Source organism: Otolemur garnettii, unplaced genomic scaffold, assembly GCF_000181295.1.
Source record: "Otolemur garnettii isolate 467f Iridium unplaced genomic scaffold, OtoGar3 scaffold00070, whole genome shotgun sequence".
Classification (NCBI taxonomy): domain Eukaryota; kingdom Metazoa; phylum Chordata; class Mammalia; order Primates; family Galagidae; genus Otolemur; species Otolemur garnettii.
Window position 1 is genome coordinate 8,098,607 of NW_003852465.1, and position 12,676 is coordinate 8,111,282.

At 53.7% G+C, this 12,676-nt stretch overlaps 1 protein-coding gene and 1 long non-coding RNA gene across 4 annotated transcripts in view; one reads left to right on the forward strand and one right to left on the reverse strand.

The window, feature by feature from the left end:
- The window catches only part of RAPGEF3 (Rap guanine nucleotide exchange factor 3), a 23,528-nt gene extending 13,469 nt beyond the window's left edge, over window positions 1-10,059 (reverse strand). Inside the window, exons 1-8 of one of the 3 annotated variants that reach the window (XM_023515381.1) lie at window positions 9,079-9,102; window positions 8,556-8,667; window positions 8,076-8,177; window positions 2,167-2,220; window positions 1,942-2,048; window positions 1,635-1,756; window positions 1,308-1,476; window positions 582-666 (exon numbers count right to left, since the gene is read on the reverse strand). In XM_023515381.1, coding sequence (XP_023371149.1) covers window positions 582-666; window positions 1,308-1,476; window positions 1,635-1,756; window positions 1,942-2,048; window positions 2,167-2,220; window positions 8,076-8,120 — 582 coding nt within the window. In that variant the 5' untranslated portion in view covers window positions 8,121-8,177; window positions 8,556-8,667; window positions 9,079-9,102. Of the gene's footprint in view, window positions 1-581; window positions 667-1,307; window positions 1,477-1,634; window positions 1,757-1,941; window positions 2,049-2,166; window positions 2,221-8,075; window positions 8,178-8,555; window positions 8,668-9,078; window positions 9,431-9,769 lie in introns of those variants that run through there. The other 2 variants (XM_012807522.2, XM_023515380.1) reach the window with 2 other exon arrangements.
- Window positions 10,060-11,414: 1,355 nt separating this feature from the next.
- Window positions 11,415-12,676, forward strand: LOC111726540. Its single transcript, XR_002774294.1, has 3 exons — window positions 11,415-11,683; window positions 11,809-11,910; window positions 12,242-12,676. It is a non-coding gene; the product is annotated as an uncharacterized LOC111726540 (long non-coding RNA).

Below are 12,676 nucleotides of genomic sequence, written 5' to 3' on the forward strand. Positions count from 1 at the left end.
CTATAGCCTATAGCACTATAGCACTATAGCCTATAGCACAGTGGTTATAGCACCAGCCACATACACTAAGGCATACACCAAGGGTTCAAATCCAGCTGGGCCAGCTAAACAACAACTGCAACAAAAAATAGCCAGGCACTGTGGCAGGTGCCTGTAGTCCTAGCTACTTGGGAGGCTGAGGCAAGAGAATCGCTTAAGCTCAAGAGCTGGAGGTTGTTGTGAGCTGTGACACCACAGAACTCTACTGAGAGTGACTTTGTCTCAAAAAAAAGAAATAAGGTTCACAAAGATTGGGGTGGGGTAGATTATTCTATGTAGAGGAAACTACAAGTGCCAAAGGCTCCAGGCAGACTTCAGTTTGATGTTCTAATAATCAAAAGGTCAATGTGCCACGGCACTCTACCAAGGGCGACATAATGAGACTCTGTCTCAAAAAAAAAAAAAAGAAAGAAAGAAAAGAAAAGAAAATTCCAAGCCACAGACAGAAGAGCAGGTAGCTGCCCTCTGGCCCAGCAGTTAGAGTCTCAAGGAAGTCACAAGAGGTGACTCCTGGGGACAGGACTGGGGAAAGGCAGACTGACCGAGTTGGAGAGGTGGGCCACAGCCTTGATGTGCAGCAGCTCCTCAAAGATGAGGTCCAGCTCCTCATCTGTGCGCTGTCCGGGGCTGCAGGTGTGGGAGGGACGGACAGGGTGCACACAATGAACTGAGGGTTCAGGCCAGCCAGGGGAGCTGCCCCACCCACCCAGCTCAGGTCTGGGCCAGACAGCAGCACCTCAGTCCATTGTTATCAATAATCCTCTTTACAGGGTGTGCACGTGTGCCAGACAGTGCTGGGCACTTGGCATGCACTGTTTCATTCTGCCCCAACAACAGCCCTGTGACACAGGGGTTATCATTGTCACTTGACAGAAGAGGAACTAGCATAGATGCCCAAGGTCATCCAGCTAGTAGCCAGTGGAGATGGAATTTGAACCTAGATCTTGCCCACAGATTCCAAAGCCCACCCTCCCTAAGCCACAACTGCATCTCAGAGCAGGAAGGGTCTTCAGAGACTCTCTGGCCTAGCAGAGAGGCCTGCTTCATTTACCAAGGAAGAAGCAGGCTCAGCACAGGGTGGGGGGATGGCTCCATCACACAGCGAGTCCGCAGCAGAATGTAGGGCAGGCTGGGCCTTCTAGGCCAGCCAGGTTCCCTTCCCTCAACCACAAGGAAGGGACACCCTTAGAGACGAATCTGGGAAATGGTGGATGGAAGCTGAATGCTGTGTGGGACCTGGAGCTACGGGTGAAGGGCTCCTGACTCACGGCTTTCGAAGTGCCACAGTGAGCAACGCATCAGGTCCCCGCTGGGAGAGCAGGGCCATAGCCTCGACCAACTCCTCCTCCATCTCATGAGCTCCTGTGGGCTCTGGCTCTGGCCCAGGGAACCTATAGAACTGGGCATCTCGGTCCTGGAAGGTCCAGTCATGTTTCACTGGGGGACAGAGACCCAAGAGTGGGAGAGGAAAGGAAATTGAGGCTGTGGGGGCATCAGGCCCCCACTGCAATACCACCTCCCTCCCCACTGGTGCCTGCTCCTGGGACTGCCTGACAGGCGCAGCCCGGTGAACCCCACCCTGGGCTCAGGCTCACCATGGCACAGGGCACCCTCATCCAGCAGCACCTGGCAGATTCCCACGGCTTGGCTCCGGGAGTGGACCCCGAGTCCCAGAGACAAGATCCCATCCACCAGCTCTCGGCCAGAGCAGCATTGCCTGTGGGAAGTGGAAGGGGACCAGGAATAAGAGGGAGAATCCAACAGAAAGGTGTAAGGGAGAGAGGAAGTCTCCATCAGAAAAACACCCTCCTAGGCCTAAGCTAGGCCCAGATGGGGGCAGCAGAGTGGGAATGGAGGGAGCACGTGGGGGTGGGTGAGCCGACAGGTGGGGCCTACACTCACCGGTAGAGCCTAAGATGGTACTTTCGGTCACGGATGAGGTTTGGGCAGGTGGCCAGGAGATGCCGCTGCAGCTGCTTCCCGGCCCTGAGCACCCGCTCTGTGGAGGCCTTGGGGAGAGGAAGGGCCGAGCTGGCTCAGTCTCTGAACCTTCAAGGTGCTGCCTTGTCCAACTCAGCTCCCCCACCCCTACCCACCCCACCCCACCCCCGACCCCCCTGCTCCTACCTGCTCTAGGCTCACGCTGAAGTCCAAAGACTCCTCACTGTTGGTGAGTGGTGTCTGGGGGCAGTGGGGAAAGTTCACACATTAGCCTGAAGCCTTCAGACCCAGCTGGTGACACTTCCCCTCCCCCTTCACTCTGCCCTTGCTAAGGCTCCACCCCAAAGGCACCCATTCAGCCACTCATCCAAAAAATATGCAAACATTCACTGAGCACTCTGTGCCCCCAGCAGCCACCTCTTCCTACCCCTCCAGCCCCATCTCCAGACCTAGCCTAAGAACTTTACCCCTGCAGATAACAGGCCCCTGTTCTGCTTTCTCAGGGCCCAGATATGCCAACGCCCCCGGGTAAACTGCCCCTGCGTGAGGGAAGAGGTGCTGGAACTGGAAAGGGCATGAGGGCATGACATAAGGAGACCTGCAAGAGGCCAGGATGTGAGCAGATAGCCAGGCCTGAGAACACCTGCCCCTGGCCGGCTCTAGTCCCAGGCTGGGTCCAGCTTCTGTGCCCAACCGCAGGACTACAGGCAAGTCTCTTGCCCTCTGTGGGCCTTGGTTCAGCCTGGTACTTAAAAACACAAACCCCAGAGTCAGGCCCCTAGATTCCAATCCCTGCTCCTCCATTTACTAAACAAGTGATTTAACTGCTCCCTGCCTCAGTTTCCTTTTCTATAAAATCATTAAGACACTAATAATACCAACTCATAGATTTTTGGAAGGATTAGATGAGTTAATACACATCAAATGTTTAAAACATTGCCTGGCTTCTAGTTGTTTGTACATGTTAGCCATTAATCATCTGGGAAGCACAGGGTGGGGCTGCTTGCTGGAGGGCGTCTTTCTTCTCCGAGATGCTGCTAGTCCATACCATTCAATAGTGAGTAAGGCCTTGGCAGCACCCAGGGCAGCCCAGGAGGACCAGCTTGATCACAGAAACATGGGTTAACAAGGTTCCCTGCTCTGGGTATCAATTGAGCCATTTGGGACACCCAGGCCTGAAATGCCCTAGGACATCAGCATGAAAGCCCCTCACCACCCTTCTTTTCCTGACACCTGAGGATAGGAACTTGTGGACAGGATGCCCTATAAGCACTCCCAATGGCAGAGTACTTTACAGTTTATAAAGCACATCTACCTCTTTGATTTCAGTGGCTTCTATGTAGAATAGGACTGCACCGGGCAAGGTGGCTTATGCCTGTAATCTCACCACTCTGGGAGGCTGAGGCAGGAGGACTGTTTGAGCCCAAGGGTTTGAGACCAGCCTGGGCAATAGTGAGATCCCCATCTCTATATAAAATAGAAAAACTACCTAGGTGTGGTGGTTTGCTTATAATCCCAGCTACATGGGAGGCTCAGGTGGGAGGCTCAGGTGGGAGGATCACTTGAGCCAGGGAGTTTGAGGTTGCTGTGACTTATCATGGTACAACTGCACTTCACCCTGGCCAACCATGCAAGCCTCTGTCTCCAAAAAGAAAAATCTTAGAAGAAAATACAGACTATCTTTAACACCGAAGTAGGAAAATATTTCCTAAACAAAGTATAAAAATGCAAATCAGGGCTCGGCGCCTGTGGCTCAAGTGGCTAAGGCACCAGCCACATACACCTAAGGTGGCAGGTTCAAATCCAGCCCAGCCCACCAAACAACAATGATGGCTGCAACCGAAAAATAGCCGGGCGTTGTGGCGGGTGCCTGTGGTCCCAGCTACTTGGGAGGCGGAGGCAGGAGACTCGCTTGAGCCCAGGAGTTGGAGGTTGCTCTGAGCTGTGATGCCAGGGCACTCTACCCAGGATACAACTTGAGACTCTGTCTCAAAAAAAAAAAAAAAATGCAAATCAGGGCAATAATTAGCCTGGGACAATCAATTGAGACCAGCAGTTTGACACTAGCCTGAGCAAGAGTGAGATAGCATCTCTACTAAAAATAAAAAAATTAGCCAGCTGCAGTGGCACATGCCTGGAGTTTTAGCTACTTGGGAGGAGGCTGCGGTAGAACGATCACTTAAGCCCAAGAGTTTGAGGCTGCAGTGAGCTTTGTTGATATCACTGCTTTCTAGCCTGGGCAAAGAACAAGACCTTATCTAAACAAATAAATAGTAGACAAGTAAATAAATAAATAAATAAATAAAAAGGACCAGATGTGAAATAGGCAGAGCAGGTATTGTCTGTCCTCTGTGACTTACGAGGAAATGAAGTCTTGAGGTAAAGTGCCTTGTGTAACTCAGTCACCCACACTCAGACAGCCAGACAGCTACAGACAAACTGAAACTCCCACACAGCAGTGCTGACATTCTTGGTCCCACTCTGCCTGCCACACCTGCCCTTTCCTCTTCCTTCCCCTTTGTGTCCCCAGCAACCTCTCTCCTGCCTTCCCATCTGCCTTGGAGTCCCTGAGAAGGACCTCACTGGGGCTCTAGGGTACAACCAGGCCTGGTCCTGGCAGGGCCCTGGGCACAGGCATCTTGCCACAGTGTACCCAGGCAGCGAGGTCTGGCACACACAGGCAGGGGCACCAGGCCCAGGGCCGGGCGGAAATCACTAGGTGTCCCAAGGGTATCCCTGCCCTGGTCATGGGGCCCAGCCCAATGCCAGACACTGAGCCCTGGAGACTTAACGACAGGAAATGAGGAGGAGGAGGAGCTAGGGAAGGGAGGAAGGGCAGGAATGCTACCCAGCCAGCCCCCTGTGTCTGTATCGGAACAAACAGTGCCTGAGTGCTAATGACTTGTTGTTGTTCATGTCAAAATGAACAGGTAGCCCCAGTCCCTGTCCATGACCCAGGCTCCAGCATGGGTCCATTCCTGGTATTATTCTGGCCTGGGAGGGCAGGTTAGTAGGGGAGGTGCCAGGTCATGTGCCCAGGCTGGTCATTTCCTGTCCTCCTCACCAGAGAACAACCACAAGGGCCAGAGTACAGGGGCTCTGGCCCACCAGCACCAAGAAAGGGACCTTAAGGCACCTGTCTCATCTTGCTAAGGGAAGAGGAAGCCCAGAGAGATGAAGTAACTATCCAGAGTCACACAACTACTTAGAAATGTCAGGTTCTCCTGCTACCAGCATTGGCCCTGGAAGTAGGGATTTGAATCCCATTCCACAGATAGAGAAAAGCAAGCTCAGAGGTTACATAACCTGCCTCAACAGTTGGTAAACAGGGTGCTGGGACTCGCACCAGGCCTGTCTGACCCCCCAGCCATGCCCACCTCAGTATTACGCCCTGCCACCCTTATGTGCCCTAGACACAGACACAGAGGCAGTAGAGGCATTCTGCCCTCAGAAAGTTCCACAGGTAAGTAAGTTTGGAAACTGTCAGATTAGACAAAGTTAGATAGGCTTGTCAACATAGCTCCTCTGTGCCCCGAGGATGTTCGTGTGCATGGGAACCTTCCAAGATGGGGCAAGGGAGGTCTACCACTCAGGGGAGAGGTGTATGGCCTCTGGAGCCAGATACTTGGGTTCAAATCCTGACTTTTGAATCACTACCTGGTTGTGTGACCTTGCGCCAATTACTGAAGCTCTCTTCAGATTCCTGGTCTGTAAAGTAGGGTTGATGATAGTAACATACCTATCCCACGGGATCCAATGAGCTAATAACATAAAGCTTGTGGAGTGGTGCCTGCTCATAGCAACTGCTTAGTAAATGTTAAATGACTTGATCCAACTTTATTTCATGACAGGTCCTATTACCCAGACACAGTGAAATACTGTGACCCACAGCTGACCTTATCCCTGGCCTGATGACTCTGAGTGTTAGTATAGGAATCCCCAGCTGTATAGGAAGATGCAGCTGGTTCAGATCAAGGTGAAGGTCCTTGCCCACCTCCTTCTTTCATTCCTAAGCAGGAAGAAGGACTCTAGTGGAAGAGGAGGTGCTGGCTCCCCTGGCACCAGCACTGTAACCTACCCTATCCTCCTTCCATGTTGCCAAGTGTCAGAGCCAGACTAGAGGGGCAGGCATAGAGCCAGACAGCATGGGGACCCGTTAGACCAGTTTCCTTGGGCCATGGCTAAGGTCCTAGGCCAGGACTGTGCATGGTGGGACAGGGCAAGGGTGTATATGGTGGAGTGATGCCTTGGGTGTCAGCGTTACTATCCATAGCAAGAGGGAAAGAAATGTAACAGTGGTTATGAGCTTGGACTCTGTAGCCTGATTGCCGGGCACTACAGCCCAGCTTTCCCATTTAGCAGTTATATAACCCTGGGCCTGTACCTTAACCTCTCTGTGCCTCCATTTTCACATCTATAAAATGTGCTAACATAATATACCTACCTCATGGGTCTGTTATAAGGATTATTTGATATGATAAAGACAAAGCTCTTATAATAGTTCCTGGGACATAGGTACCATACAATTATTAACCACTATATACCCTCCATTATTTGAACAGGTTGAGTGAAAGCCCGTTTTCTAATTAGAGAATAGGGCCACCTCCCCCCAAAATAATCACTCAAAGAAAAGCATCTTGAACTTCCCTCAGCTAGTGGGACCCGCCAGAGGTCACACTGATCTTGTCCCCTCCCCTGACATCAGACATGATCTCACACCCCCTCATATTTTCCAAAAATGTTCTTCCATCCCATTCCCAGTGTTACCTTTGTCATGGTTGGTCCCTTGTGATCTAAGCCATCTTGCTATAACCTGCTTTAATTTTCTCTTGTCCTGGTCTAGGCAGTAACCGAGCTCTCTTTAGACTTCTTCTCAGGGAGGTTGACAGATTTACCCCTTGGCCTAAGAGGGAGGTCTGGCCTGAAAACTTCCAGTGTCTGTAACTCCTTCAATCTATGTGTCATCAAGAGATAAGACAGCACTCCGGGAGGCCGAGGTGGGGTAGATTGCTTAAGCTTAGGAGTTCGAGACCAGCCTGAACAAGAGTGAAACCCTGTCTCTACTAAAAATAGAAAAACTAGCTGGGCATGGTGGCAAACACCTATAGTCCCAGCTACTCAGGAGGCTGAGGCAGGAGGATCACTTCAACCCCAAAGTTGGAGATTGCTATGAGCTAGGATGACTAGGCTGATGCCACCTGGGGCAAAAGAGTGAGATTCTGTCTCAAAAAAAAAAAAAAAAAAAAAGGCTCAGTGCCTATAGCTAGGGCACCAGCCACATATACCAGAGTTGGAGGGTTCAAACCCAGCCCAGGCCTGCCAAACGACAATGACAACTACAAACAAAAATAGCAGGGTGTTCTGGGGGGTGCCTGTAGTTCCAGCTACATGGGAGGCTGAGGCAAGAGTATCCTTTAAGCCCAAGAGCTTGAGGTTGCTGTGAGCTGTGACACCACAGTACTCTACCAAGGGCAACATAGTGACACTGTTTCAAAAAAAAAAAAGACAAGACACACAGCTTCAGACGTATCCAGAGCCTCTTGAACTCAGACTCAGTGGAATGAAACCACCTCACCCAATCCCAAGAGACAGTCATCAGGAGAGGGTGCGGCCGCCTGCCTCCAGCCCTAAAAATTTAAGTTCTCTGTAGTCACTGACCCCCATTTGGCAAGGGAAGAGTCTTATTTCTGTGCCTTTGGCCCTACTTACAGTCAAGCAACCCTTACCCCCACCCTTCCAGCCTCCCTGCCACCAGCCTTTCATTTCTGGGGCATTGGGGGAATCAGGAGACATCCTGGTGGCCTCTTCTACCCTTCCCAGACTGAAGGTCTGAAGGGACAACCCCCCCCCCCCCCCGCAGCGACCTCACTGTCTTAAAACCTGACCTTCCCACCACCCCTACCTTGCTTCTACAAGCTGGGAAGGGGACAGGAAATGCACAAGTAATTATAGCCTGAGAGGGAAGGAGGGAGGGAGGTTTCCAGCCCACTGACTCTAAGCAATAGCTACTGCCAGTGACCCAGAGAGCCGGAGGTTTGGGGGCAGAACCCAGGGGCTGAAGGAGAGAGGGCTAGGGGATAGCTGGGGAGTGACACCTGGATTCTCTCGTCAATTCCGATTGTAGACAGGATTCCCCTCATGGTGACAGGCCTCAGTTTTCTCAACTCAGCCTCATACTTTGGTAATATAAATGGCAGCTGGGCATGACAGGGGAAAGAAGAGAGAAGGTGGTGGTTGTTCTACTCAAAGGGACTCACCATACAAGATGAGCTCTCACAAGTCTGTCGCCCATTCCTGTTTTTCCTCCACTCCTTTACCCAAATGCCCTCCTGGCACTGCCCCCTGGCTCCCCACACACATATGCACAGTAGGAACGCATAACAGACACAACTGAGTCTCAGGTGAAGTTACTCCGTTAAGTCTGGGTGGTTGGGGAGAGCTTCTCTGCTGATTTAGACCCTACAGCCATTATCCCACCCCCCCACACACACACACCAGCATTCTTCCCCCCCCCCTCCTTTCTCCTTCATTCTTTTAGCTCCAGAGATGTTTTTCACTGGCAAAGGAAGCTTCACCTGTTCGGATTCTCCACACTTCTTAGAATCCCCCGTGCCCTCCACAAAGCCAGATGCTAAGCAGTGTCCATATAATCACCTCTTCTCAGGACCAAAAAGCACTTAGCACTCACTAAAAGAGAAAGTTGCCACAGCAACATACCAAAAACAGTAACCAAGCCTACCTCATCTCGTGCTTGACCTGGCCCCTACACCTCCCACCCCCACCTGGAGAGAACACATGAGCACCTAATTCAATTCAATGCCTGGCACACAGAGGTGACAGATAAATGACAAATTCCTTTCCTCTTCCCCCTGTGGCCAGATGGGGACACTTGGGCACAAGGCATGCAGACATACACGTCGCAGCTGTGTGAGCCACCCACGCACACTGCAGCCAAGCCTCATCTGACCCACCATCCACCCTAGCTGTGCCACCCTGCAACCCCAGCCACCAGAGTAAGCTGGGCCACCAGAACCACAATCCAGGCCCCCCTCCAACCCTGGCACCTGTCCCTGGCCTGGGCAGATGAAGGGTACTCACCCAGCGAAGCCCCTGGATGCGGCTTGGGCGCCGGTGCTCCAGCAGCAGCTGGTAGGAGCAGCTTCGGGGCCGGTGCATCCTCCTCAACACCATGTCGAGCAGTGTCCCCTCCGGCACTACATCAGGGAGGCCTCCCACCTGTGATGCTCCCAGGCCTGGGCTATCCTCCACAGCTAGCCCCACCTGCCAGCAGCTCTCACCTGGCCAGCCCACCTGCGGTGTGGGGAAGAAGGTGGACAGCCATGGGACAGGGGCTGGGGCAGCTGGACCACAGCACGACTGCCCCAGGCAGAACCACTTCCTTAGAGTCCTCTGGACTGGTCAGGCGGAGGTGCTGCAACCCTGCCAGAAGCTGGGGGGGAGGAACAGGAAGACCTTCACTGGGGCCTGCCGGTCTGGCGCACTTAGGGGTCTCCAGCAGGCACATGCATAAGATCAGGCCCTTCTCAGTCCTCTTCGGAATTCTGCCCCACCCCACTGTCTAGGCCCCTGCAGGAATCGCCACCACCTCCCAGAATGAGGCTACAGACTCGCTGGATCCCCCAGAAATGCAGCTTTAGCTCAAAGCCGCCTTCTCCCCTCCTCCCTTACCCCTGACCAACCTTTTCTCGCCCACCCAAACTCCCCACCGTGTCAGCTTCCTCTCCCGCCCTCTGCTGCTCCTCCTCAACCCTGACCCCACCTTACCCACCTTCATGTTCTTTCTCAAGCTTGCACAGCTGTGCAGGCTCTAGCAAAAGGCACGGGGGACCCCAGGGAGCCCCGGTCAGCTCTGCTAAGGGGTGCGAGAGAGGTGCTGCCGGTCAGTTCGTGTGCAGTGAACCGGGCCAACTCCTAGCTGGGCCGGGCGGGGGCAGCAAGATGCAGGATTAGAGGAGAGGCTCCTTTTGGGGGAATAGTGGGCTGGGGGGGGTGGGGGAGACCCCCCCAGCGACAGGGAGCCCCGATCCTCCGCCTTCCTCCCAAACGAAAGAGCCAGCTGGCACAGGGCGCTGAAGTGAGGCTGCTGCTGGCACTGGTCCGGGCAGGAGCTGTCACACCCCCTGCGCTGCCCGCCCCCTTCCCCTCCCGGGACGGCTGAAGGGGCGGGGAGAAGGCGCCCAGCTTCACGGTAGGGGAGGTCGCAGGGGAAGGGGGCGGGCACGGGCTGGGGGTGGAGTCCCGACCTCGGGGCACTTTGATCCCGCACCCGCGGGAGCCCAGAGAAGCCCTAGGGGTCAAGGGTTGCCCCGAGGTGTGCACCAGGGCCGCTGCGGCCGGGGTGTCTGGGCTCCGGCGCTGAGTGGCGGTCTCGGCCGCCACGTGGACGGGAGAAGAAATGCAAACAAGGAAACCGGGGAAAGGGGGAAGGGGGGGTGAGTCATTGCGGCCCCGCCCGGGAGGGAAATCCGGGCTGCGGCCGCTTCCCGGCCGGGGGCGCCTGCCTCCTGTTTCGCTCCAGGGTCTCCAACAGCCCGGGGCGGGGGAGTGATGGGACGGCTTTCCCGTGGGGAATCCCGCTGCGGAGCCTCCCACTGTTGCGTTACCGGATACTTGCCCCCTCCCCAGTCCCAGCACAAAGGCCAGGCGTGAGTGAGGAAACTGAGGCTGCAGAGGAGGGAGAGGGCTCCGGAATGCACCGGGAGTCGCGGCGGAGCTTCCAAGAGGGAAGCGGGTTCTAGAGGGCCACGCCCCCCGCGCGCTCCGGGGCCACCGGGCAGGCGGAGGCAGAGTCCTACGCTGCGGGTTCAGCCCTGACCTCGGCACACTGTGGGCCTCAGTCTCCACCACCGCTCAGGTGGACCAGAGCTGCCCTCTCCGCCCCACTCCTGCTTCCCAGAGGGCGGGGAGACAGTGGCCCGGGGACAGCGACTCCCGTGGCGTCCCATGATTGCTCAGGACTGCAATGAGGGTTTGGAGTGAGACCCATGCCCCGCCCCCCAGCTTTCTAGGACTAACTCCCATTTTGCCCTGTCTCTTCCCTTTTCCCTTTGTTAATGAGCATGCCCGGACTTGGGGAGAAACGTCTCTAACAAGCCTTTACTCCCTCTTTTGGGGCACCGAGTCCCCATCAGGGAGAGAGTAATTTTATTTGTTAAAATCTCAGAGGTTTTTTTGTTCTCGTATCTAGGGGGGTGGGAGGGACAGGTTGTTTTTGTTTGGTTGGTTTTTGCTCAGGCTGGTCTTGAACACCTGAGTTCAAACAATCCTCCCGCCTTGGCTTCCCAGAGTGCTGGGATTACAGGCGTGAGCCAGCGTGACTGGCCTGAAAAATCTCAGTTTTAATGTGTATATATATATAAAGAAAATTTCTGCATTTTATTAACGCTGGTTTCATCCCCCCAAATTCAGATTCAGTCCTGTTGGCATGAGATGGAAAATCTGTGTTTTGAACAAACATCTTAGGCCATCTGCTGTGTCTACACTTAAAGAAACACTGGTGGAGTTTTAAACACCTCTCCATGGCAGAAGGAGAGCCTGAGAATGAATGTGACCCAAACCCATCCACTCAAGTTCTGGTCGTTTGGAAGAAGGAAGAACAGCCTGGATACTGGCAGGAAAGGATGACAAGCTGGGAGTTACAGACGTGCACAGGACAAAGAGTTGGGGAGGAGGGGGTGTTTAGGTGAGTTTTAGGTTGCTGGGGCCAGTGGCTTGACCTAGAAGTTCTTGAAGGAGAGTTTCCTGAGACTGGCAGTGGGGATCAACAAGGGGTCCCCTTTTTCTTAGTCCCCCTTCCCCTACTTTCAGCAGGTGGAAAAGATGCTGAGAGGCAAGAACACAGAAGCTTGTCATGGGCTGGTACCGTTCAAGTGTTTTCCATGTATTTAACCCCCGCCACAATGCTGTGAGGTAGGTCCTACTGTTATTCCTGCTCAGAGGTACTTAGTAACTTGCTGAGGTCACCCAGCTAGGAAGTGGTGGAGCTGGGGCTTGAGTCCAGGTTATGCCCCATGCTGTACTGTGTGTGTTCTTTATGCATCTGTCATTCTAACACACACTGTACTGCCTAGGAGAGGATACCAGGGGTAGGGGGGGGTCTCTGCAGGGTAGGATCCAAAGCAAGTCATTCAAATGGGTAAAAAGGAAAATCCCAAACCCACTTTCCCCCATTTGTGTCCCCCCTCGACACTACTCGTGCCTTTCTTTTTTCATGTCTCCTTCTTGTTCCCCCTCTCTGCAGAGACTGAGAAGATGGCCTGTGATGATGCCTGCTCACTAGTAGCTCAAGGAGATCACAGGGTACCCCTGTCCTGTTTCTGTTGCTAGCAGGCAAGGCCCCCAGCCTCCTGCTAAGGCAGGTGATGAGAAAGGTTTTCCTTCTCAGGATTCCTGGATGGGGACTGGCCATTGGCATTTGTGCTCAGTAGATAATTGATGGAGACTGAGGCCTGGAGGGGGCAAAGGACTGGGAATGTGTCTGAGGAAGACATTCAGGCCGGATGGTTAGTCATCTTGGGGACACTCATGCCATGTCCTGGTGTAGCCTCCACCCTCCTATGACTGTCACTAGATGCCTCGCAGGTGCGTTGGGACAGACAAATAATAATAACAATAGTTCACATGCACCAGGCCCTGTTCTTGATTTTTATAAACACTGATTTAATTGTCACAACTA